The sequence below is a fragment of the Saccoglossus kowalevskii genome, chromosome 21, assembly GCF_978046115.1.
Source record: "Saccoglossus kowalevskii chromosome 21, keSacKowa6.1, whole genome shotgun sequence".
NCBI lineage: Eukaryota > Metazoa > Hemichordata > Enteropneusta > Harrimaniidae > Saccoglossus > Saccoglossus kowalevskii.
Genome location: NC_140661.1, coordinates 2,314,834 through 2,338,273, shown reverse-complemented (window position 1 = coordinate 2,338,273; position 23,440 = coordinate 2,314,834). Strand labels below are relative to the sequence as shown.

General features: G+C 35.3%; 1 protein-coding gene across 2 annotated transcripts; it reads left to right on the top strand.

Moving 5' to 3' along the window:
• Positions 1-38: 38 nt before the first annotated feature.
• On the top strand, positions 39-22,887 carry LOC100373721 (uncharacterized). Of its 2 annotated transcripts, XM_085494927.1 has the most exons (8): positions 39-208; positions 4,559-4,771; positions 11,082-11,204; positions 15,121-15,257; positions 15,345-15,453; positions 15,764-15,988; positions 21,108-21,202; positions 21,631-22,887. In XM_085494927.1, exons 2-8 carry the CDS (start codon positions 4,567-4,569, stop codon positions 21,736-21,738), a joined length of 1,002 nt encoding a protein of 333 aa, XP_085351053.1. In that variant the 5' UTR covers positions 39-208; positions 4,559-4,566; the 3' UTR covers positions 21,739-22,887. The 2 variants fall into 2 exon arrangements, with proteins under 2 accessions (XP_085351053.1, XP_085351052.1); XM_085494926.1 differs by lacking the exons at positions 39-208; positions 4,559-4,771; positions 11,082-11,204 and adding exons at positions 13,051-13,151; positions 13,786-13,949.
• Positions 22,888-23,440: the final 553 nt, after the last annotated feature.

Below are 23,440 nucleotides of genomic sequence, written 5' to 3'. Positions count from 1 at the left end.
TACTGTGTGCCTTCAAAAACATCAAAAATGACTCAGCAAGTTATACAAGGTGGAGGCACGGTTACTAAAACTAGTAACCGTGGTGGAGGAGAGTACTATAGCAAATTTGTGTCAGTCACTCACTCGTGATGCATCTGTGGTTTGTAATTCACATGTGACATTATTTGGTAATTTCACTGATATTTGCTGTTTTAAAGTTCTGATAAAGGTAAAGTCAAAGTACACCGAATTTCATAAAAGTGTGAATTTGTTTTTAAAACTTTTTATCCTAAAAGAACCTTGCGGCTTCATAGAAATTCAAAGAAGATGTTTTGATTGGTTATATTGTTTTTGAGTGAGTATTTGCAGGGTTTCTTCAATCATTGGCCGATTTACTGCCATAACGCAAAAGATAGATTCCATCAAATTTGTTTAAAATGTTTGAATTAAACAACAGTGAATAAATTTAAAAGAATACATTATATAAGTTAAAAGTTAACTGATTGCAGTTGAGTTACATTGTACATGGTTGGTATTCATCTGTTATTTAGTCTTGTGATTGGTCAAGTTGTTTTCAAATTGCCATTTGTAATTTAATAACATTTATAAATATTTTTATATGAAACAAATTCATGCCTTCATGAAACCTGGTGTACCGTGTATAATTGTGGTTTTAAAAGATAAGAATATGCAAGAATCTCATGTGATTGTGAAATCTCAGGGGAAACCTACATTTCTAGAAATCATAATGCAAATTAGTGAGTCTGTGAAAGAACTGATTAATGTTCATCTCAATCCATATTTGGAAGTGTCTGTCCTTTATACACAAATCATATTTAAAAATATTACTTAAATGCCCTTTTCATTTGCCCTGGGCAAGTGTTTATTAGAGGTGTGGTTATGCTAATGAGTGCTGTTAATCATTAGCATAGTCTAGCTATATTTACAGAAACCCACATAGTTTATTTACAAGCTGATAGCACTATAGTCAGACTTGCTTCCATAGAGCACGTACTGTGCAGACCTGAGCTACATATAGGCATTCTGTAAAGACAAAATTAATAACGGAGCTAATATGGAACGTGTTACAAAGTGATGTGGTATTGATCATTTTTTTGAATTACGTTCATTTCAACAATAGCGTTCGTCTGAAATGCAGATTTGCCATATCATAATTTGCCGCCCTTGTATCAATGAACTACGACGCCACGGCGATGACCACGATGCACGTATTGCTTAGAATGCTGTCATGCTCGCTACGGTCAACAATAAAAATTATATTCACTGCACGACATTCACACTTTCACTCTGCTGCTACTGATACATGGAAATAGTAAAAATAATAAATTTGAGATGATCGATGCATCACTGCGTGCAAAAACCAGATGGCCAACCGCAGCCACTTCTAGTGCAAAATAAAACTGCTATATTCTTCTGACTAGTGTACATTTCCTTATGTGCACGAGGCGGTTAGACAATGAAATTTTACGAAGGCTAGTCACGTTAAAAATGTAATTTTAGAGAAAACAAAAATAGTCACGATTTAGCCTATATCTTGTGGGAGCACAATAATGGCATCAATTTGTCATTTTCAACTATAAAATGCCATGAAGAAGCCAGTAAATCAATTCGCATGTACTGGTTACAATTAATTGGTCTGTCATTGGCAACCCTAGTCTAATTCCTGTTCCATTTACCGTCATAGAAAGCATTAATTCTGGAATATGCTCTTTAATAATATCCCCACATAAACACGCTTGGAACATAACAGTATGAATACTAAACACAGTATTCATTTTTATTAAAAACGACGAGAGGTATTTCTGGCTCGTACTCTCTGTGGTGACTTTTTAAATTTGCAAACACGATTTTTGGCGTCTTCGTTGAATCGGCTATGTGATTATGAGAAACTCATTAGGAAGTGTGTAAATGTTTGTGGGGATTACATGATACAGCACCCTGTTTCAGCAGCTTAAGGTCAAGTGACATTGATTGACAGCAGTTAATTATTCAAGCTTAGTAGCATGTCCCTATTTCCATTTTTTTTACTTTTATCCGCCAAAATCTCAACATGTACAATATTTATTGTCATAAATACTACACATAGTTACTGCTGTGATATTCATAGTCACATACATTTACTTTAGCACTATATAATCAACCTGTAACGCCTGTTTACCAGAGCTTGACTTGCAAGGAAATAATCCCTATTGTTTAGAAGCGTTACCTGGGCCTTTAAATTTCCTGAAATTCATCCTTAATGGAAAACAAATTTCATCTTAAAGTGCAACTGAATTGGGCCAATTGACTTTTTTTTTGTGCAAAATTTATTTATAAACAACATTATGAAAAAAAATCAAGTGAAAAAGATATATAAATTGGGTAAACATTCAATGATATTTCAAAATCGGGCCATGCCCCCCCCCTCTCCCGGCACCTTCAAGTTTTTTCGGCATTACGAGTGTTGTCGAAATGGCGCCACCAACGGGACCATAAAGCAGGAGATAGCTACCAGACAGGATTGTTTACCATTTTCCATACGCATGCTTTAGTAAACCAGCATATACAATGAACTACCACGATCGTTATCATGGGGAAACGTAGCCGTGGTTTCGCTGTGTTTTGGGTTCGGGAAGGCTTCGTCTGTCAATTATATACACATTGTCAGTATACAGCCGGACCCTAACGCAGGCTAGAGGAAACGATGTGTTGTTGACAGGTGTAGCAACACACACAGCGATCGTGTAAGTCTTTATGCGTTCCCAAAAGATTCAAATTTACGACTTCAGTGGACCAAAGCCGTCAAGAACACAAGGAAATATTGGGATGGACCTTCTCCTTATAACGTTTTCTGCCCATTTTACGCCCGAATCATTTATCTGTACAGTTTCATTTGTTTCGATCTTGCAGTTGTAGGTATTCGTCCTACCGGAAATAGAACACACGATCTATCGGACGCACACAAATTTACATTTTAGAGTGCAGATTTTCTGACATTACCGATACATTGTTCAGGTTGAGTTCAATAAAAATAACAACATTAAGATTTTCGGTCATGATGTTCAAACTCTGTGCCTGTGCCTGAATCATCACGGTCATTTTGGGTCATCCACATCGCATACTTTTCTAGCAGATTCAAACCTGTATGGGCCAATTTGTCCCTGGCACTCTAAAACAAAATCGTGTAATTTCTCGTTGTCATCATATTCCTCGATCTCACAACTCTCGTCAGACGATGATAAGATAGATTTCGTGACGCTTTCCAAGCATTGCATGCTATAGCGGCCATTGTGAAACAATGACAAATTCACCCAGTGACGTCACAAATCACCCTTGTATGCTAATTAGGTTCTCTAGCTGGAGCCTCGTTCTGAGTTGGCGTGGGCGTTTCCTTATCCAGAACATTATTATTGATCGTTTAATTTATGTACATTTTTCACTTGATTTTATTAGCTCCGTTGTCGACTTTGTCGAGCGGAGCTTATCATATGAGTGATTGTCCGTCGTCTGTGGTCCGTCGTCGTCCGTGTCAATGTTTTACTTTTTTGACTTCTTCTTGAAAACTATAAGCCTGAATGCTTTGATACTTGGTGTATATGTACCTTGGGTAGATGTCTCTCAGATTTGTTCATTTTGTAATGATATCTTTAATTTTCTAATTTTAGTGAATATTTTTGTAATTATTAGTAAAAAGTGATATTTTCGACTTCTTATTAAAAACCTCAAGTCCGATTACTTTTATATTACTTAAATAGGTACTACATGTGGACCTCTTTCAGATTTGTTACTTTCGTGGTGATATCTTCAATTATCTAATTTTGATGATTATTTTTGCATTTTTGGTGAAAAGTGATATTTTTGAATTCTTGTTGAAAACAGCAAGTCTACATATTGTTCATTATCTAATGATATCTTCTGTTCTTTAATTGAAATGTGCATTGCTAACAGCAGAGCAATCTCAGTCGACAGGCTGCTTGTTTCATAATGTTGTTTATAAATAAATTTTGCACACAAAAAAGTCAGTTGTCCCAATTCAGTTACACTCAAACCTGAATATGTGATCTTCTAGCAATGCCACGAATGTACTTATACTTATAATAGCTGTCAATCAAATTATTTTCACTTCAATTTAGCAATTCAAAAGGAGCACTAGATACTTAAAATAAGTTTTTGACAATCCCCAAAAAGCATATACTGTAAAATACTTTATTTTAGCTGGAATTCATTTTTCGCTGAAAAGACTTTAGGTGTTTTGTATAGATTTCACTGATTTTTGACAAGTTGAATGTAAAATATAGGAAAAGGTATATTCGCTGGATTTTATTTTCACTGAATCTTTCCTTCAGCAAAAATTAATTTCAAGCGAAAATAAACTATTTTACAGTATATCCTTATCAATTATTTCATCTTTTAGAGAATATGCAAATTATGTTTATTTGGTTCATTAACAAAGTAATTAGTGAAAATGTGCAAAATTTTACAAAAACTAAATTATAGTATTAATATCAGAGCTACCACTACCCTTTCAAAATAACCCCACATTTAATCTGTTCATTTATTCTTTGATTTGTCTTAATAGGATTTGGCATGCTTACAATATTGAAGAGACACTCGTTAATGAAACAATTAGTTGTCTTCACCCGTATGCTGAGTTCTGTCAAGACCATGGAACGCAAGGTTGTAGACATCATCACTGCTCCCCAGCAGTATGAAGGCGGCGGATTCTTGGTACGACGACCAATTGGAGGTAAACTACCTCAGGTGGACCCATTTGTTTTACTAGATCATTTTGGTGAGTTTTTTGTTGTTGACAATAATTATATTGACAGAGATAAATATTGACATATTACTGATTGTTTGTTGTTGCCATAGCAAATGTAGCTGAGAAATATAATCTATGTTAATAGTCAATTATCTTGTTCACATCTGTTTTTAAGTGTTCCTTCACATGAACAAGAACAACCCTGATGTTATTATGCTGGCGTAACGGAACATAAAGGGGCAACAAGAGCAATCATTCAAAACAGTGGTCGTGACTCAGATATGGTATTCTAAACTGAATTTAAGTGCCACAGTCAATTTCATTTAGTTTAATCTTATTTCAAAGTAGGTGTAAAATGTGTGTGTAAAATTTTCAGGCTGTTTTGGTTGTTATTCTGTTGTTAAAAATAGCATGCAGTTAAAAATAGTAGCTTCATGCATATTTCCAAGTATTTATGTAATTTTTTGTTTGATTGAAAAGTAAACAAATAGCATAGTGTATGGTCACTTGGTGGGGTCACTACACTTTTGATCTATCAGAAAGTCTAGAGTGCCTGGACCATTTATAATCAAACTTCACACATACATCACACATAATATCCAATCTGATTAAAATAAGATCCTGGTTGGCTTAATTTTTTTTAAATTTTTTTTTATATAATTACTATAATTATTTTAATTATTTACTATAATTATTATTTATTTTAATTATTTTTGACGTTACAAGTTAAAAAATAATTAAAATAAATAATAATTATATACCCTATATATAAAATATGTTTTTGAAATGCAGTCCCTCACCCCCTTGGCCATTTTCGCTGATTTTTAGTTGTCGGAGTGAATCACGTCCCAAATTTTGGTTCTCCGGGCGTCTCTAATAAATACCCTATCTAACCGCTGGACTGAATTAGCTAAATTATGAAAAATTCATAGAAGATTGGGCGAAAATCGGTCGTTTTTGGCCTCATCGTTTTTTTGCTCGGAAACGCAAGGGCGATAAGACTCAATTTTCAAGAACGCAGGTCGCTCGGATCGGACGGTTTCTATTGTTTCGAGTCTGTTGTGTATCTAGAAATATAACAACTTTGTTTTTTGTTGAATATAGAACATGCTCTGTTCCAATAAAGGATTTTGATATGCAAATCGAACAATTTTAATAGTTCCTTATTGTAACGTCTCCCATATAAATAGTCCTGTACCCCCCAGAATTTGACAATGGTACTAGCCCAGAATTGACTTTCTGTTCAGCGCGTCTTTGATTGTAGCAATGTTTACGCCACTGTACGAAAATACGCACACTCACGAATTTGACAACATTCATTTGAGCGTTTTAGGATAGTGGGAATAGAAGCAAATAAATGGAAATGCCAGTTACGTCACTCATGAAGATTGATGATTCGATTGCTGGCCGGGATAGATGTATTTAGTGTTCATTTCTATGCAATATGTCTACACATGCGATTCTCAATTTCGATGTATAAAATCATATCGCTGCTGTGGATGGTGACGGCCGACAGATTGTTTTGGTTCTGCGGCTCTCTTGGCATGGGCAACTGATTTTTAGGTTTCTGTTTTTTTGATATTCTGACGTTCACTTGGTCGTATTTTGTATATACCACTCAGACACTGACAACAAGTAAGTAAACGGGCCGCAACATAGTCAACATGCCAGTGAGACTCTGAGGGCCCCGGAGAAAGCGCCATCTTACAACATTAATGAACGAAATTTACATTACAATTTCATTCTTCCGAACAATCTGATATTTATGCTGGATAACAAAGTATACAAGTACTGTCTACAATATACTGCATAATGGAAATAACATACCTATCTAACCGCTGTTGATTTTTGTACAAAATTACAAGAACACAAAACAAACAACTGACAACAATCGACAAAACAAAAACACTACACAGTCACTGTAGCCACACCAGTAAGAAAAAGGTACTGTGGAACTCATTGCAAATGTAAATACAAAATAAATGTCAGTGAATACAATATTTAATAATTTGCAGCCTCCATGGACAAGTTCACAGCCTCTAATATTGCAAAACCGTTAGTTGTGAACTGAACTTTAAATCTCATCAGGATATCCACATGAAGTTACACAGATAGAAAAAAAAATGCAATATTAAGACAAGAAAATTATGCTGTTTTTGTCAAGGCTATATACTAAATTCCCTTATTTTGGGTGTACTTTTAAAATGTAATCATAGTACAAATGTAAAGTAAACAAAATTATCGAGTGATTTTGGATTTGTTGGAAAAGTACTTGAAATGTTGTGACATGGTCTACCATTGGTGGTCGGAATTACCAAGCCAGTTTATAAAACAAGCCGGTAGGCTGGTTGGCATCCGCTCCGCTCAAAAACAATTAGTACATGTATCATGTTTTCGGCTGTTGCCATGGTAGGACGTGAACGTGCAGCTAACGTCGGTTTATAACTAAAACCGGGCCCCGTATACAAGGTTCGCAAAAAAACGTTCAGTCCTTAGAAGTCACTTTATTTTATTGCTAGGACGTATTCTGCTGTTAAATTTATTATTTCCAACCGTTTTGCGATAGTATTTTCTAGATTGAAACATGGAGGCAAAAAGCTCCATGATTGAAGGCAGTATTTACAGTTCATTCATAGTTCAAAGTTGCGTTGGGATTACGTTGACAGAGTGTAACAATGTTGGCGCCGGTGATCTCTTACCGGTGCGCAACGTAGCCAAAATAAAAAAACAAAAACATGATCATATAAACACTGCTATTTATAATAATATAAAGACTGGTAGGAGGTAATAAATTTGGGGCTAAAGTATTCAAAAATCAGTTTTTGGCTGTTGCTATGGCAGCGGTGAGCGAGAATTTGTTTTCAGATTTTACAACCTAACTAGAGTGAAGGTGTGACTTGCCCGCCAAGTTTTAACCAAACGGCCCAGCCAAAAAAATCACAGAAGAGTCAAATTTGTCGGTAATGAAAACAGATATCAAAAATTCAAATAGTAACTTAGTGCCCACACTCAAGCTGAGTAGAATGAGCTATGTCTGAAGAGTTTTATTCTAAATTTGTAGGAGGAGATTCATTTAGCACGAAGCTATCCAGTTTTTTGGCTGTTACTGTGGCAACGATAGGCCAATTTTTTTCTTCAGATTTTACCTAATAACTAGGGTGATGGTGTGACCTGCCTGTCAAGTTTGAGGGAAATAGGCCAAGCCAAAACAATCACAGAAGAATTAATACGTGAAAACACCGGAAACCACACACTCAGAAACACAAAATTGATTTTAAGGGCAATCCTAGAACGGATCGCCAATAGTGAACAAAAATGTTCGTAAATATTACTGACCGCAAAAGACGCTCATCGCGAAGTGTCTTGTAATTATAGTAAATAATTAAAATAAATAATAATTATAGTAATTATATAAAAAAAAATTAAGCCAACCAGGATCTTATTTTAATCAGATTGACATAATATCATACATATGCACATCAATTTGTTTCACGATTTTATTTAAGATGGCCTAATGGTGGCCATTTTTGTGCTAAAAATCATCAAAATCAAGCATTTTTTATGTTGGACATTATGGGACCTTGATGCACATCATTTTTTAGATTCAATTTAATGGATGCAGTTCTAGTGCCATATCTCTGACATGCTTTGACTGATTATGTTCAAATTTTATATACTCATTATACATCATGATATAGATATATTGGTTTGACTATCTGATTCAAAATGGTCAAATGGCAGCTATTTTTGTGCTAAAAAATCTTAAAAAATGAAGCATTTCTGGCATTCCAGAACTGCATTTAGATGGATTTTTTTCAAACTTGGTACATACATTAGAGATTATGGGTTCCCGATGCATGTTGTTTGATTTTTCAGATCGGATTAGAACATGGCTGACTGACAGCCATTTTGTTTAAATGAATGTGCTTCTAGAGCCAAATCTCTGATATGCTTTGACTGATTATGTTCAAATTTTATATATTCATTTTACATCATGTTAGGCCAAAAAAAAAACAATTGTTTTGTTGCCCTCAGCAACTGATCGAAAATATGAAAAATATCGGGTTGCATTTTTTTTTTTTTTTTTTTTTTTTTTTTTTATAATAGGCTCAAATATTAAAAACTCACCATTTTAAGCAGTAAGAAAGTGTTTCCTCTAAAATTAACGATCCCGGACCGTTGTTTAATCCCCTGGGTCCCGGGGGGGGGGGGGGAAGTGGCGACATTGAACCTCGGGTTGATCTGAATACTATGAAGTCCATATACCTGGGCTATTTACGATACCCTTAGTTTTCACGAGTTTAAACAAAAAAAAATTCGACTGACAGACCCAATTTTTCAATTTTCCGACTTGAGGGCAACATAATTTTTTTTTTTGTCCTTATAGATATATAGATGTATTCAAAATGGCCGACTCATGGCCATTTTGTTAGTTCCCATTCGGATGAAGTTGGAAAACGGGGACTTATAATTCGTCTCCGTCCGTCTCTGTGTTCGTTCGTCCGTCATATTTCAGAATCCGTCCGACCGATTCTATTAATTCTTTGCATGTGCCTAGTACTTGATTTCATTCAAATTTGGTACATAGATTATACATGTTAGGATACATGTCCTCATCTGTCTGTGTGTGCGTCCATCAGTGCATGCGTCTGTCCGTCCGTCTGTGTGTGCATCCATGCGGAGTCATATTTCAAAATCTTTTGGACCAATTTTGCTCATTCTTTGCATGTGGTTAGTACTTTATGTGGGACATATGCACATGCAGTGGTTTAGTGATTCGATTCAAAATGGCCGACTGGCATCCATCTTGTTTTTATTTTAAATGTTATGTCTTGGACCTGCTTTGCCAGTTTTCATTCAAATTTGGCATATATACTTTATATGTTAGGATAAATGTCCATGACAATTTGTTCCGAAATCGGATCAAGGATGGCCAATTGCAGCCATCTGACTTTTTGGCCTTACTACTATATTTCCAAGATTTATGTACCATTTTCATTTGTATTTGGCACATACATCATACATGTCACTTTGTTTCATAATCAGATCAAAGATGGACGAATAATGGCTGTTTTAATTTTGGCCATGTTACTATATCTCTGTCACCCATGTATCATTTTCATTGATATTTAGCATGTCATAAATGGATACATGTAGGTAGTCACGCAACACGTGTTCGAATTTGATATAAATAAACAATCTGTTGTATACGCCACTTTGGACTCAAGTTTCAAGGACACGCTCGCAACAACCCCTCCACTTTAATATGACAAGCACAAAGAGAACTTTCACAAATTTAATGGGGACTGTGTCATTTTCAATGACTTGTTTTAATTAATGCTGTTCCAGTACTCGCTTGACAATCAGATACAAGATGTCAATCATTTTAATGTTAAAAAATCATCATAATCAATCATCTTCTGGATCCATACTTCTGACATGTTTATGTTACAGCTATATTACTATAAACAAAACTATATATTTTAAATTTGATAACTAACGGGGACTGTGCCATGCATGACTTGTTTTTTCATTATTTTTACAGTGCTTATAATCTTGTTTCTGTATTTTTCTCAGAAATGGGCACAACTGTTTTCTTGTCTTCATATAAAATCTTGTGCCAACTTGGAGACCAATGAATAGTAAACAAGTATTAATTTGTATTATGTAAACGCTGTTACTTTGCTATTTCCACCAATCAAATAATCAAAACACAGGGATGCTGACATCTTCGTTAATTTCATCATTATTATTTGTAATTTTAACTTTGACTGGAATATCAATGACCGGTAACATTACGCTGTTTCGTCTGGGAAATCATATGTCACATTTGCTCCATATTTGGTGATATTTTAAATTTTTCAAATAATGTGTTCGTAAGTTCCATAGACATTTAATTTAAATAGTTCTGTGCAAAATTTGTCAAATGAACAATTCAAGTAATGGAAATGCGATTCAGTCAATTCACATATATCAATGTATCTGCCATATTGATCCCACTTTACACAGACTCTGAAGAGTCGGATACGCACTATTGATGTATTTGCAGTATCCTCATATGACGAAGTGGAACATTTGAAGGATCTTGGAGAAGGTCAAATATAGTTCTCAGTTTACTTTTTTCCATTAAAATAATTTCCATAAATTCGTATACTAGTGTATACTTTCCAAACAGATTTTTAAGATTATTTATTTGACTTTTTTGTTTTGCCATTAAAAGATTTTTCTTGAATGAAATTTAGTGAGTTTTCTTGTAAAATTGATTGTATTACATTTACCTATTTGTATTTGTTGTCTTAAAGTACTTCTAAAGCATTCACCGAAATCTCTTTTTTGATAGGTCCTGCAGTTTTCAAGCCAGGGGAGGCGATTGGAGCACCGGATCATCCACATCGAGGATTTGAAACAGTCTCATACATCATAGAAGGCAGTATGCAGCATAAAGACTCTCTAGGAAACAAAGGTCATGTGACTATTCATGTAGAAATGCATCACGTAAGCTTAGAATTCTAGCAATAAACTCATCATAGAATCATAGTATCATAGAAATCATCATGGAAAATGAAGTATTATAAATAATCTCTGCTTATTTGCCAGTTTATTGGGATGATAATGATAGTTAGCGACAATAAATAATCATATTTACTGATAGTTAAAAGATGGCTATACAAAAAGGCTAATGCTAGTTAATGGCATATTTGGAGGTCAAGGTTTGAGTAAGTGAGACCTGAAGTGCAGAGGATGTTTACCAGAATTATAATCCCATCCAGGTTAACATCTGTTTAATATACAAGCCAATAAGTAGTATTACTATTAATAGCTGATTGTGATGTATTGCATACACAGACATTCATTGTTGTGTTCAATGTAGAAGCCTTGATTTTGTAAAATGGCTTACTATATATTGCGTAGTCTCACTGTATTCAAATACTTCATTAACACCTATCTTGATCATTGTATGTAGCTGGAATCCTATGGAATCGCATCTGAGCACATGTCATTTTCTGATTTCATCAACAGTTCTATAGTGGGAATTTTGTAATGGTGATTTGATGGCCGAATAAATGTATCTTGGCTGGCCAAGATGGTTTTGACTATGCCCTTACCAAACTGTTTTTTTGTGGCAACTAGTTCACACGCTTGTGGCAAGCATAGCGCAAGCATATTTGATTGCCAGAACATTCTGGCAACTAGTTGCCGATCATTGCCAGTAGTGGCAATCATTCTGGCAACTACTTAGTTATTTGTGGCAACATTGCCACAACACAGAGTAAACATAATTTTGTGGCAACTATGCAGCAAAAGTGGTAATTTATAGAGTGGGCATAAGTGTATATATGTATATCTTAGCCGTAAGTAAAAAAAGTTGTGTGACGTCAACATTGAATATGTATTTAAAATCTTTCTTTATTACGCATCACATTTGACTTACAAATTGCAAACTTATACTGAATTCAAAAAATATATTGTCAGAAATTAAATGAATGAAAAATGTACTAGCCCAATATTGTATAAGCATGCAGCCTGTCGGCTGATATAGCTCCGCTGCATACTCTGAAAGTAATTTGATCCAAACTGAAGACACTGTTGCAAAATCTTATGGTGGTAAACCCAAGGAATGCACTTACATTAATAAACTATTCAGTTAAGCTGTTTTCAAGAAAATGTGACAAAATTATTCACAAAAATTAAAAAATTCAAGATATTGTCATGAAATGAATTAGTGTGGTTTTATCAATAAGGAAATTATGTGCTAAATTTAAAACCTTGGATGATCTTTATCAACTTGGTTTTAAATTTAATCACCTACTTTTGTGGCAGGGAATTATCGCTGCTCTCCCAGATAATTGTAAAACGTCGGCAATTTGATGTTTTAAAAGCTGGTGCAACTTTTCATGTGAAAACAAAAGTATGCAATTTTTTTTTTCTTGTCAATGTAAGAACATTATATTGTATTGTATTATAAAAATACAAGATTACAGAACAGAAATTAAAGAAAAACAATCAAAACACAACGTATATCTCCGCTTGCCACGTTCTGTATAAATTTTTTTTTTTTCAATTTTACGTACGTGCCAAAATCACGGAGTACATTTTTACATCCATAGGCTGTAGATTGAAATATTTTTTTTACCGAAGCATCATACCAGTCGTTATTTTTTCCATGGTCTCAGCATCTTGAATGTCCGAACGGAACAACGGAACACCGTGCAGGCGAACGATGTGGTCTCAGTAACCGCTTTTACTAATCGTTGCAAAATGTTACGACTTTATGTGGAGAAATGAAATTCGCACAAATACAAAAAGGTCAAAGTGCATGGACTGTCTGACTTCGCGCGCGAACTTGTATCGTCTCCTCGCGCACCGGGCCTTGTCAAACGCACGTTGAAAGAGCTGTCACTTTTCACAGGTAAGAATATAATATAAATATATATTAATTTTACTGAGCTAAATATGTTTTGTTTGTGTGAGTCTATGCTGGCCGTAATCGCAATGTCGATTTTGCGTATTTTATTCAGAATGACACAATCCAAGGTCATCTGCTGCTTGCATGTCATGATGCGTTACCGATTCGATCGATCTTTTATAAATTAACATTAAAATCTTGTTGAATATTGACCAATGTTCAGTTTAATTTCCGTGATTTTGGCGAACAATTCAGTTGAATACAGTAGGAATAATGTAGCCAAACAATATCCGAATACACGTCGTCAAAACGAAATTTACAAATTCAAGAACACAAAACAAATGACTGACAAACAAGAAGGTCAAATCCGGGAAATTATATCTATCCCACAGCTCATATCTTGTCTCTTGTTCACACTAACTCATTTCTCACTGTGTATTGTAACTTACTATGTGTTGTGTGTCTAAACATCAAGAGTGGCAAAACAGGTCATTTTCTTGTCTCTTCAAAAGTTGTCATTTTCTCCTGTGTACAACAATGCATGTACACCTAATTGCAATTGATTATAGAATATTTATAAGTGACTTTTGTCTTGAACCACAACCAATTGATTAATTTTTGTTTCTTTCTTTTTCAGTGTTTGGCATAAACAAATTACACATGTCAATGTCGTACACATGTCAACGTGTAAGCGAACAGTGTCTTTGGGCCGTGTAATGAGAGAATTCAACCAATCTATATTTTCAAGCTCTGCCGATGTGGAATGTTATGATGGTCATCCAGTGTTATCTTGCAGTGTTTGTATGGTCCTGGAAAATCTTTCTAAATTCACAGCAATGTCATAATTTTTCTGATTTTTAACTGGATGGTTAAAAATAGGTTGCAGAGAAAGTCCTGGATTTTTTTTTGAGGGTTAAGTGTATGAAACTTCGTCTTGTATTCCAATTGCTTTGTTAGTCCCTTTTCAGACATACCACCGGTACTTGTAGACTAAAACAGACCTTACATATTTATGGTTTCTCAATGTTAATGTCACAGAGCTTGAATGTGTCTTGACAGTGATTTGTTCATGATTGGACCTCTCGCATTTTGTGAAGTTAACTTCAGTTTTCTTATTTTAAACTTTATGTTTAAAAATGACAATATCTACTTATTTTTCAAAATTATTAGACTTTAGTATCAAAAAATAATGTCTTGTATTCCAATTGCTTTGTTAAGCCTCGTTCAGACATACTTGTAGGGTGAAACAGACCTGACATATTTATGGTTCCTCAGTGTTTATGTCACAGAGTGGGGATGTGTCATGTGTATTCACTGAGTGGACCTCTCACATTTTGTGAAGTTACCTTCAGTTCTGTTATTTTATATTTTATGTTTAAAAATGATATTATCTATCATTATTTTTCAAAATTATTATTAGACTTTACTATCAAAAATAATATTTTGCACTTTGCAAATCCTGTAAATCACCACTAGTTTAATAAGGCAATTAAAATTTGTTGCTTCACTCAGAATAAATCCATTGTTTGATTTTGTGTTTGTGTTGGTGGGGTTTTGTGCGTGGTGGTAGTGCATGGTGGTTGTGGGGGTGGGGGGATGTGCCTACCTATATTTCCTTGCCACAAGCGGTTTTCTGGCAACTGTGCCACAAGCTGGATTCTGGCAGTTTACAAGAAATTGTGGCATACATGCCGCAAACTTTGTGGCAACCTTGCCACATTAGTTGCCACAAGTGCTAATTTGCATGCGAAAATATGCATATGCTGCAAGCGTGCCGCAAATCACTTGTGGTACACACGCCACAAAGTTGTGGCAAGCTTGCCACAAGTATGTGCCAGAAGCCTTGTATTTCCGTAAGGGTGGTCATGGTAGATGTTAGTTCTCAGAGTTATCTTAAATCAAACTTACCCTTACAAAATTGTATAATTCAGAAATATTGTTTTAAATTGTATTGTACTTCTAAATTCCATAGGTAATTTAAAATCTGGCTGGGTACAGTGGATGACAGCTGGCAGCGGTGTTGTGCATAGTGAAATGCCGTCTGATGATATCATGAAAAATGGTGGAAAATTGGAGGGATTTCAACTTTGGGTTAACCTTCCAGCTAAGGTATAATGAGGTGAAAAATTGCACTTTACATTTCCCATGACTATATATAATTGCATAATCAACAACCATAATTTGAATATTTCTCAGGATAAAATGATTGCACCCCGATACCAAGATACGCCAAATGAAAAGATCCCTGTGGCCACGACACCTGATGGGAAAGTGAAAGTCAAAATAATTGCAGGGAAATCACTAGGTAAGGCTATAAAGTTGATTATTCTTGAACAATAGGAGGAGAATATAATTTAAAGAGGGGGGGGGGGGTAATTTGTTTGTTTTACCTTGTACTGGACCATTATTTTAGGCTACCATATCTTATTCAATATTTACTTAGATCACTCAGTACTACACAGCTGAATGTGACTGGGACAATTATGTTACTTCACCTGACCTGACTGACTTGGCAAAACAGGTCAGCTCGACACGATATCACAAGAGACTGCAAGGTAATCATATGAGTATATGAAACACAATGTAATTGATATATATATTCACTGTTTGTACAGGTGCAGAGGCAGTAATAGAAACAAGGACCCCTATAATGTACCTGGATATCCGTCTTCAACCCGGAGCCAGATTCACCCAAGATGTTCCAGAATCATATAATGGATTTGTGTATGTCTGGAAAGGTGCTGGATATCTTGGAAATGATGAAAAAACAGCAAATATGGGACAAGTTGGAATCCTTACAAGTGGTTCTGTATTCACAGTAAAAGCAGCTGAGGACCAAGGTAAGAACAATTTAACCTCCTTTAGGACCAAGGTAAGAACAATTTAACCTCCTTTAGGACCAAGGTAAGAACAATTTAACCTCCTTTAGGACCAAGGTAAGAACAATTTAACCTCCTTTAGGACCAAGGTAAGAACAATTTAACCTCCTTTAAGACCAAGGTAAGAACAATTTAACCTCCTTTAGGACCAAGGTAAGAATAATTTAACCTCCTTTAGGACCAAGGTAAGAACAATTTAACCTCCTTTAGGACCAAGGTAAGAACAATTTAACCTTCTTTAGGACCAAGGTAAGAACAATTTAACCTCTTTTAGGACCAAGGTAAGAACAATTTAACCTTCTTTAGGACCAAGGTAAGAACAATTTAACCTCCTTTAGGACCAAGGTAAGAACAATTTAACCTCCTTTAGGACCAAGGTAAGAACAATTTAACCTCCTTTAGGACCAAGGTAAGAACAATGTAACCTCCTTTAGGACCAAGGTAAGAACAATTTAACCTCCTTTAGGACCAAGGTAAGAACAATTTAACCTCCTTTAGGACCAAGGTAAGAACAATTTAACCTCATTTAGGACCAAGGTAAGAACAATTTAACCTCCTTTAGGACCAAGGTAAGAACAATTTAACCTCCTTTAGGACCAAGGTAAGAATAATTTAATCTCCTTTAGGACCAAGGTAAGAACAATTTAACCTCCTTTAGGACCAAGGTAAGAACAATTTAACCTCCTTTAGGACCAAGGTAAGAATAATTTAACCTCCTTTAGGACCAAGGTAAGAACAATTTAACCTCCTTTAGGACCAAGGTAAGAACAATTTAACCTCCTTTAGGACCAAGGTAAGAATAATTTAACCTCCTTTAGGACCAAGGTAAGAACAATTTAATCTTCTTTAGGACCAATGTAAGAACAATTTAACCTCCTTTAGGACCAAGGTAAGAATAATTTAACCTCCTTTAGGACCAAGGTAAGAACAATTTAACCTCCTTTAGGACCAAGGTAAGAATAATTTAACCTCCTTTAGGACCAAGGTAAGAACAATTTAACCTCATTTAGGACCAAGGTAAGAACAATTTAACCTCCTTTAGGACCAAGGTAAGAACAATTTAACCTCTTTTAGGACCAAGGTAAGAACAATTTAACCTCCTTTATTTCTTATCTCATCATTGTGGCATCGCTGGCGAATGAGGTGCTTAAATTAAATCGGTACCACTGCAGGATTCCAGAAGTAATATCAGTACTTTTCAGTACCACTGCAGAATATGGGTACCAGAAGTAATACTGGTACAATTGCAGGATTTGGTTGCCAGAAGTAATACTGGTACCACTGCAGGATTTGGATGCCAGAAGTAATACTGGTACCACTGCAGGATGTGGGTGCCAAAAGTACCGGGTAATACTGGTACTACTGCAGGATGTGGGTGTCAGAAGTAATACTGGTACCACTGCAGGATTTGAATGCCAGAAGTAATACTGGTACCACTGCAGGATTTGGGTGCCAGAAGTAATACTGGTACCACTGCAGGATGTGGGTACCAGAAGTAATACTGGTACTACTGCAGAATATGGGTACCAGAAGTAATACTGGTACAATTGCAGGACTTGTTTGCCAGGATTTGGGTGCCAGAAGTAATACTGGTACCACTGCAGGATGTGGGTGCCAGAAGTACTGGGTAATACTGGTACCACTGCAGGATTTGAATGCCAGAAGTAATACTGGTACCACTGCAGGATGTGGGTGCCAGAAGTAATACTGGTACCACTGCAGGATGTGGGTGCCAGAAGTAATACTGGTACCACTGCAGGATTTGAATGCCAGAAGTAATACTGGTACCACTGCAGGATGTGGGTGCCAGAAGTAATACTGGTACCACTGCAGGATGTGGGTGCCAGAAGTACCGGGTAATACTGGTACCACTGCAGGATGTGGGTGTCAGAAGTAATACTGGTACCACTGCAGGATGTGGGTGTCAGAAGTAATACTGGTACCACTGCAGGATGTGGGTGTCAGAAGTAATACTGGTACCAGTGCAGGATGTGGGTGCCAGAAGTACCGGGTAATACTGGTACCACTGCAGGATGTGGGTGTCAGAAGTAATACTGGTACCACTGCAGGATGTGGGTGTCAGAAGTAATACTGGTACCACTGCAGGATGTGGGTGTCAGAAGTAATACTGGTACCAGTGCAGGATGTGGGTGCCAGAAGTACCGGGTAATACTGGTACCACTGCAGGATGTGGGTGTCAGAAGTAATACTGGTACCACTCAGTGTTCGAAATTAACTGAAAATCATTACAGGCCCGAAGGACCTATGTCAAATTAAAACTGTAGGTCCTTCTAGCTAACTGTAGGCCCTGATATTTAACAAACAAAGACTAAACGGATAATACAAGCTTACAATTGCAAAACCTTTATTTACTAATTAATCAGATATATTATCTGTAGCCTCAAAGAGATCATCATCATTTCTTTCATCGTCACTAAACTCATCAAAATCTTCAGAAAAAACATGATCACTGGCCGACTCTGAATCTGACATGCATTTTGCATCGTGTTCACAATCTTACTAACCGACAGCTGACCGTAGGATCCTCGACAAGGCCGGCAATACATCACCTTGTTGTTATCAAAAAGTAACCAGTCTTTGAACTCTGCCTGCCAGCTAACTTGGAATGTGCGTGTTTTACGCCTAGACCGTTCGTATTCTTGCTGTTTGTCACGCCTTCCTTGTGTAGTTTTCACACGTTTAGCAGCAGGCTCCTGGCAGTTTAAATATCGCCACATACTTCGATGTAGGCGTAACTCTGCAACTATTGATACCAGCGTGTTCGATGCAAATCAAAGATAGCGGAACATAAAATGTAAGCGCGAATTCTATTTGTTTGAATCGGAGGCTTGATCGGCCTACAACCAATCAGATCGTTTGTTACAGTTTCCACGTTCGGCGCATTTCGCGATCATTCGGCAAGCTTGAATTATGACTCGTATGCCTAGGTCGATGAGTGATGCCATTTGTTGATCAAACGTGCAAGAAAACGCAATTTTGAAACAATTCTGGAGTTACCGGTACTATCGATATTTATTATATATTTGGTCTTACAATCATACTAAATAATGGAACGTTTTTTTTTAAATATAAATTTATGGTCGGTCACAAGGACTGATGGTCTTTCACAGCTCTAGGCCCTTTACACCCGCTGTCGGCGTGAGGCCGACGGACCGACGTTAATTTCGAACACTGGTACTACTGCAGGATGTGGGTGTCAGAAGTAATACTGGTACCACTGCAGGATGTGGATAAATAACATTAATCCTCGCCTTTGGCTTGTATTGATACACGTGTGCGTGCATGTGTAAAATGCCTGGACCAATCACAATCAAACTTCACACATAGATCATACATGATATTATACATATGCAAGTCAATTTGTTTCTTGATCTGATTCAAGATTTGTGTGCTAAAAATCATCAAAATCAAGCATTTCTTGGCTGTTTACAGATGGATTTTGCTCAAACTTGGTATATACATTAGACATTGTATGACCTTGATGCACATCATTTTGTTTTACGATCTGATTCAAGATGGCCGAATGGCGGCCATTTTTGTGCTAAAAAATCCTAAAAATCAAGCATTTCTCAGCTGTTTACAGATGGATTTTGTTCAAACTTGGTATATACATTAGACATTATGGGACCTTGATGCAAATATTTTGTTTTTCAGATAAGATTAAAAATGGTCGACTGGCGGCCATTTTGTTTTAATGAATGTGGTTCTTGTGCCATATCTCTGACTTACTTTCACTGATTATGTTCAAATTTTAAATATTCATTATACATCATGTCATAGATAGACAGATATATTGGTTTGACGATACTATTCAAAATGGCCAAATGATGGCCATTTTTGTGCTTAAAAATCATCAAATATCAAGCATTTATGGATGGATTTTGTTCAAACTTGGTACATATATTAGACATTACAGGTTCCTGATGTACATCATTTATTTTACAGATCGGATTCAAAATGGCTGTCTGGCGGCCATTTTGTTTTAATGAATGGGCTTCTAGACCCATATCTCCGACTTGTTTTGACTGATTATATTCAAATTTTAAATATTCATTATACATCATGTCATAGATAAACAGATATTTTGGTTTGACGTTCCTATTCAAAATGGCCGAATGGTGGTCATTTTTGTACTAAAAAATCATCAAATATCAAGCATTTATGGATGGATTTCGTTCGAACTTGGTACATACATTAGACATTACAGGTTCCTTTTCAGATGGGATTTAAAATGGTTGACTGGCGGCCATTTTGTTTTAATGATTGGGCTTCTAGAGCCATATAGAGCTCTTAAATGCTTTGACTGACTATATTCAAATTTTATATATTAGTTATATATCATGTTATATATATATACATGTATTCAAAATGGCTGATTTTGAATGCTGTTCCAGAGCAATATCTCTCAATATGGACAAGTACTTGTTTGATGATCAGATACAAATGTCAATCATTTCAATCATATTCCTGACATGGTTATATTCCCGCTATATTACTATAAACAAAACTCTATATATATCTTAAATTTGATAACTAATGGGGACTGTGCCATGCATGGCTTGTTTTCATATTAATTATTACATAATAATTATTACGTTCTCATATACACCATAATGATAATTTAATAATGATTTCCTGTTTTTTCACGGTCAATTTAGATTTCGTAGCTATTTGCTTGTTTTGGGGCTATAAGGAATTCAAAATTCCTTTTACTTTGAATGTAACATTTGAAAAGATTACTTATATAATAATTTGACTCGTATTCATCAAATTTTCTCAGTGAGAAAAAATCTGACAAGATCAAAAAGCAAAATACATGTCAAAATACATGTCTGTAATAAAATTACACTACCAGTTCCCTCTTTTCATCACAAATTCACAAAATAGTCCAGTTTATAGTCTTCACTTTCATTCAGAAAAGTGGGACAAAGGTAGCCAAATTTGTTGGTTAAAAACCAGATACAATTCCATATAATATATAAGAAAAAAAGTGTAGAAAAATTTGGGTAAAAAAGACTGGTAGTAAAAAGGTTAAGATTATCTTTTTTTTATTTTGCAGATTGTCATGTGATTCTGGCTGCTGGTGTGCCTTTAAAAGAACCAGTTGTACAGCATGGACCATTTGTAATGAATACAGAGACAGAGATACAACAGGTATGATATGAATATAACTCTATTGGTTGTATACTGGTAGAATCCAGAAGAAAAAGTTTGGCTTCTTGTCAATGTTTAATATTTCTCAAATAATGCTTTCGAATACATGCATTAACAGTTTATTAGAATCCTCTGAAACAGAAAATAAACATTTCCAATTCTATTCTGTATAAAAGAAAATTTGAATGTTCAAAAAGGTGCCAATTAAATTTTATTGTTTTCTATTGTAAATGTGCAATAATGCATGTTATTGACTGATTAAAACAGAGACATGCTTTATCCCTTACAACATGCAGGTTAGTGATGTCACTCTGTAAACTGGCAACATTTCATGATATACGGATCAATATTTGTTGTCAACAAACTATTATTGGTCCGTGTATAGTGGATGCCAGTACTATACGTAACTTATGTTTTGTTGTACCTAGGCAATGAAAGATTACAGATCTGGTAAACTTGGAAGTATACCAGGAAGTGAGGAACGCTTTGCACAGACAGAGGCTGCAAAACAAAAACAACATATATCAGGCACCTGAAAGGAATTATGAATAACTACAATTTGGGCCCTAAATTTAAAAATGAATGAATTGAAAGTGATAGAAAATTCCATGATACACGCACAGAAAGAGTTTGTATTTTATGTAATACCAATTGTGTAGAGTATCATTTTTGCATTATCTGTCCATTTTACCAAGAGTTCAGATCTAAATACATTCCAAGTTATTACTATACATTTCCCTCACCCGAAAAATTTATATCGTTATCACAATTACAAAATGTAGTAATCTTGCTTAATATTTCTAAATTTATTTTTCTCGCCACATAAAAACGTAATACAATTATTTTGGTCTGACAGTTCATGTTCTTTTCATATTTTCTTGTGCTTTTTCAGTCACTGTAAAATGACATTGTCCTCTGTAAAATGTTATGTAATTACAATGAGTATACCTTGAGGCTGGAGGCCTACAATATTTTTGAATAAATTATAATAATAATTGTATAAAAATGGATTTTAAAATAATAATGCCTTAGATTGAGCTGTGTTTTTTTCATATTTTCATGTGATATTATTCCATAATTATTGAGTACAGTTATAGTAACTAATTTTAACACTTTTTTTTTGATTTTCTGAATCTAAATGAGTTACCGAATGAAATTATGTTCAGAAGTTTTGGAAATACGATAAAAAGACTTATCACTTGGGATGTATTAACTTAGCTGTAATGTTTGTGATTCAACTTAGCGGTTCACGGATTACAGCTGTTATAAAAAGCAATATTTGAAAGCTGTCAAAAGAGGCAGCTCTAAAACTGTTGGACTAGGGCTCATATAACCAGTATTTGATGAAAATACCATCATGGTGAAAGATTTGTGTAATGTTTTCTCAAATAAATCTGTCAAAAAATACTTTGATACAAAAGTGGGCATATTCTGTACAAAAGTTCAATCTATATTGACTCAACAATCAATGGTTTCAGCTTCTGATATCTCACATAGAGAGAGTTTAGAAAATTGAGAATTATGTGACATTTCATTACTGGCAGTGCTGTCATAGCAACAAGTTATTTTTACCACAGTTTTCACTATTTCTAATTTCTACGTCATAGATATCGCAAAGTTGCTTATTAGCATATTGTAATAGTACACATGCGCTGAATAAAAAGTGACTCTTGGCCATTCTTGAATTTACTGTGAACCGCTTTTTTAGTCGTTCCTTCAGTCCTTACTTACCCCATGTTTAGATACGTTACAACTAGCAACAAGAATGGGCGTATGTGTTAAATACATTCATTGCAACGTTTTTGGTCTAGAGTATGATTGACGGTGTCAACAAATGAAAAAAGATTAAATTCAAGTTTACAAGTGCCGTCTGGAAAAATTTTAAACAAACAAAATAATGTTGGATTTGAAGATTTTCGCTTTGGAAAGTGTTTCAATATAAACGTGACTTTGCTGCCACGGCATACCCATCAATCTGATTGAAATAAGATCTTTATTGGGTTGTTTCGTTATTTCTTTCCCTTTTTCATTATTTTTGGTGTCACTTTCCCCTTGGATTGCAAAATCTCCACAAATGGCGAGACCAAATAAAAAAGACAATGACAAAAAAATAAATAATATCCCAGAACAGAATCTTATTTTAATCATATTGGTCATACCCCCTTTGACTAAATATCACAAGATAAGCAGATGATTCCTCTGTGATAGTATACCTACCTGTGCATTTATTTGCCAAAT

Coding starts and splice junctions, on each gene's coding strand:
- LOC100373721 (XM_085494927.1), top strand. CDS start 4,567: ATGCTTACAATATTGAAGAGACACTCGTTAATGAAACAATTAGTTGTC. Junction 11,205..15,120: donor AGACTCTCTAGGAAACAAAG/GTCATGTGACTA, acceptor TAAATTCCATAG/GTAATTTAAAATCTGGCTGG. Junction 15,989..21,107: donor AAAAGCAGCTGAGGACCAAG/GTAAGAACAATT, acceptor TTTATTTTGCAG/ATTGTCATGTGATTCTGGCT.